The 2,287-nt window shown below is 63.8% G+C and overlaps 1 protein-coding gene across 1 annotated transcript in view; it reads left to right on the top strand.

Annotated features, from left to right (window-relative positions):
• ACA1_268770 (HEAT repeat domain containing protein) overlaps window positions 1-2,287 on the top strand; it is a gene marked incomplete at both ends in the record, with an annotated part of 11,881 nt that overhangs the window by 795 nt on the left and 8,799 nt on the right. Inside the window, 7 exons of the mRNA XM_004341534.1 lie at window positions 76-186; window positions 408-624; window positions 788-957; window positions 1,158-1,292; window positions 1,504-1,625; window positions 1,724-1,824; window positions 2,065-2,168. Coding sequence (XP_004341582.1) covers window positions 76-186; window positions 408-624; window positions 788-957; window positions 1,158-1,292; window positions 1,504-1,625; window positions 1,724-1,824; window positions 2,065-2,168 — 960 coding nt within the window. The remainder of the gene's footprint in view (window positions 1-75; window positions 187-407; window positions 625-787; window positions 958-1,157; window positions 1,293-1,503; window positions 1,626-1,723; window positions 1,825-2,064; window positions 2,169-2,287) is intronic.

Genomic DNA, 2,287 nt, shown 5'->3' with positions numbered 1-2,287 from the left:
CGCCTGCCGACGATGATGATGATGCCGATGGCGATGATGGCGATGACGTGATGGTGCACACTGACACACCGCCAGGACAAGCACGTGGGCGTGCTCGTGGAGGCCATGCACTGTGCTCGGGAATTGGCACGTATCCAGTGCCCCACTGGCCCCGATTTCGAGAAGCTCGTCGCCCGCCTCATGAAGGTACGACCTATCCCCATTGCACAGACTCCTCCGCCACGATACGTATTATCGTATTATCGTATTGCGTGTATGCCATGTGCGTGTGCGTCACGTGTGTTCTTCCTTCTCCTACGGCCGAGAAGGAGAGAACGGGTTGCGCGTGCCGACCGAACATGACGGCGCCGCGATGATGAATAATGATGAATAACGACGGATAACGATGAATGATGATGATGATGCAGCACATGGGCGGACCGCACGCGACAGTGCGTAAGACGGCTGGCCGCACCCTCGGAGCTCTCCTCAGCTTTGCCGTGGAGCGACAGACACAGCAGGCCTCCGCCACGCACGCCCAGGAGCCCGCCAAAAAGAGCAGCAGCAGCAGCAGCAGCAGCAGCAAGGACATCATATGGACCCTTCAGAGCGCCGCCGCCTACCTCGCCTTCCTCTACAACAAGAGTACCTCTCCTCCCCATCCCCATCCCCATCACCCCCTCCCCAATGGTGGTTGGAGCAGAGGCCCAGCGGGAGAACCCCGAGTGAGTCTCGTGTCGCAATGCGTGATGTGGCGCGGGCACACGCACACCGACACAAGACTCATGCGTGTGGTGGGCCGCGGCAGGTGGCGTCAAGCGAGAGGCGCGCGGCGCGCTGGCCGAGGCTTTCGTGGCCTACTTGAAAGCTCTCCCCGCCTCCTCCCTCGAGAGTGCCGACAACCTCGCTCTCGTCCTCACCTCCGTCCTCGCCCTCCTCGCCGCCCCCAGGGCACACTCACCCCTCGACACTCTCCAGGTAATGTGCGCACGCACGCACGCACGCACTCAGCACCCCCCCCCTCCCCCAATGGCGTCTCGCTGGGGGCTCTTGCCGTAGTGAGCACCGCCAAGGGCTCCTTGCACTCGTCTCTCACACACGACACGACCAACGACACGGCATGACATGGCACGGCTACACGACACACACCGTATGCCTCGCGCGCGTCTGTGCACCAGGCCCTCGCCAACACCAAGATCGGCGTAACCGCGCCTGCCGACCCCGCCTTGGATTTGTTGCAGGCAAGCCTCCCCCCCCAATCGCTGTGCCGCGTGCAGCTGCCGTTCGCTCCCCTCACAGGCCTCCCCGCCCGGGTTTGCGCGCCTGTTATTGACACGCCTCCTCCCCCCCCCAATCCTACCGATGGCTTCTTCTTGCGCGTGCGTATCGCACGACCGGTCCGTCGACGTGTTCGGTCCTCTGCGGGCCGTGGTGCTTCCGTGGCCGCCTTTTTTTTCCTTCAACGACACAACACGGCACGACACACGATAGGCGAGGGAATGCGTGCGGTTCATCGTGCGGGAGGGGTTTGCCAAGAGGATGGGCGAAGGGGCGCAGCAGCTGCTCCTCCGCCTTCTCGTGGGCTCCCTCCCGTCCTCCCCCGCTGCCAACCCGGGCCTGGCCCTCACCCTGCTCCAGGAAATCAGGTCTTCACCCCCCCCCCCAATCTCCACTCATGGCTTCTGCTGACGCCGCATGGCCTTTGGTCGCCGCCGCCGTCGGTGCTGCTGCTGCTGCGCCACAGCTTCGTGGTGCTGCTGCTGGGAGAAGGGGCCGCCCAGCACGCCACTCTGGTCGCCGATGCCATTCCGCCCCTCCTCGCCGCCGGCGCCGATTTGCAGGCACGTAATACATGCATCCACATATACCCCCCCCCTGCACTCTATATATCTTGCATCCACCTCATAGCGCGGGGTATACTCGTGGGGGGGGGGAACGTGCATGCGTGCATGGATGGACGGACGGACGGACGGACGGGTGGGTACGTGTGGCGTGTGTGGCGTGTGTGGCGTGTGTCTTGTGTCGTACTACGGCAACAATAGGTGGTGTGGGCGGCCGCCATGTGCCTGCGAACGCTCGGTACAGCGCTGCCCTGGCACCTGGGGCCTCTCCTTAACCAGTGCTTCAACCACGTCACCGCTGCCCACGCCGAAGTGACCTGCGCCAAAAGCCCCCACGAGGCCCTCAAGGTGCGCCTCTCCTCCTTCGTCCAACCCCCCTCTCTCCTAATCCCGACCCACTCCGGCTTATCTGCGTTTGCGAGCTCAAATCAGCCACCAGCCCTGACAATACCACCGCCACCGCCACC

The sequence above is a fragment of the Acanthamoeba castellanii genome (assembly GCF_000313135.1).
Source record: "Acanthamoeba castellanii str. Neff unplaced genomic scaffold scf7180000084770, whole genome shotgun sequence".
NCBI classification, from domain to species: Eukaryota; Discosea; order Longamoebia; family Acanthamoebidae; genus Acanthamoeba; species Acanthamoeba castellanii.
This window is presented reverse-complemented; position numbering and strand designations above follow the sequence as displayed.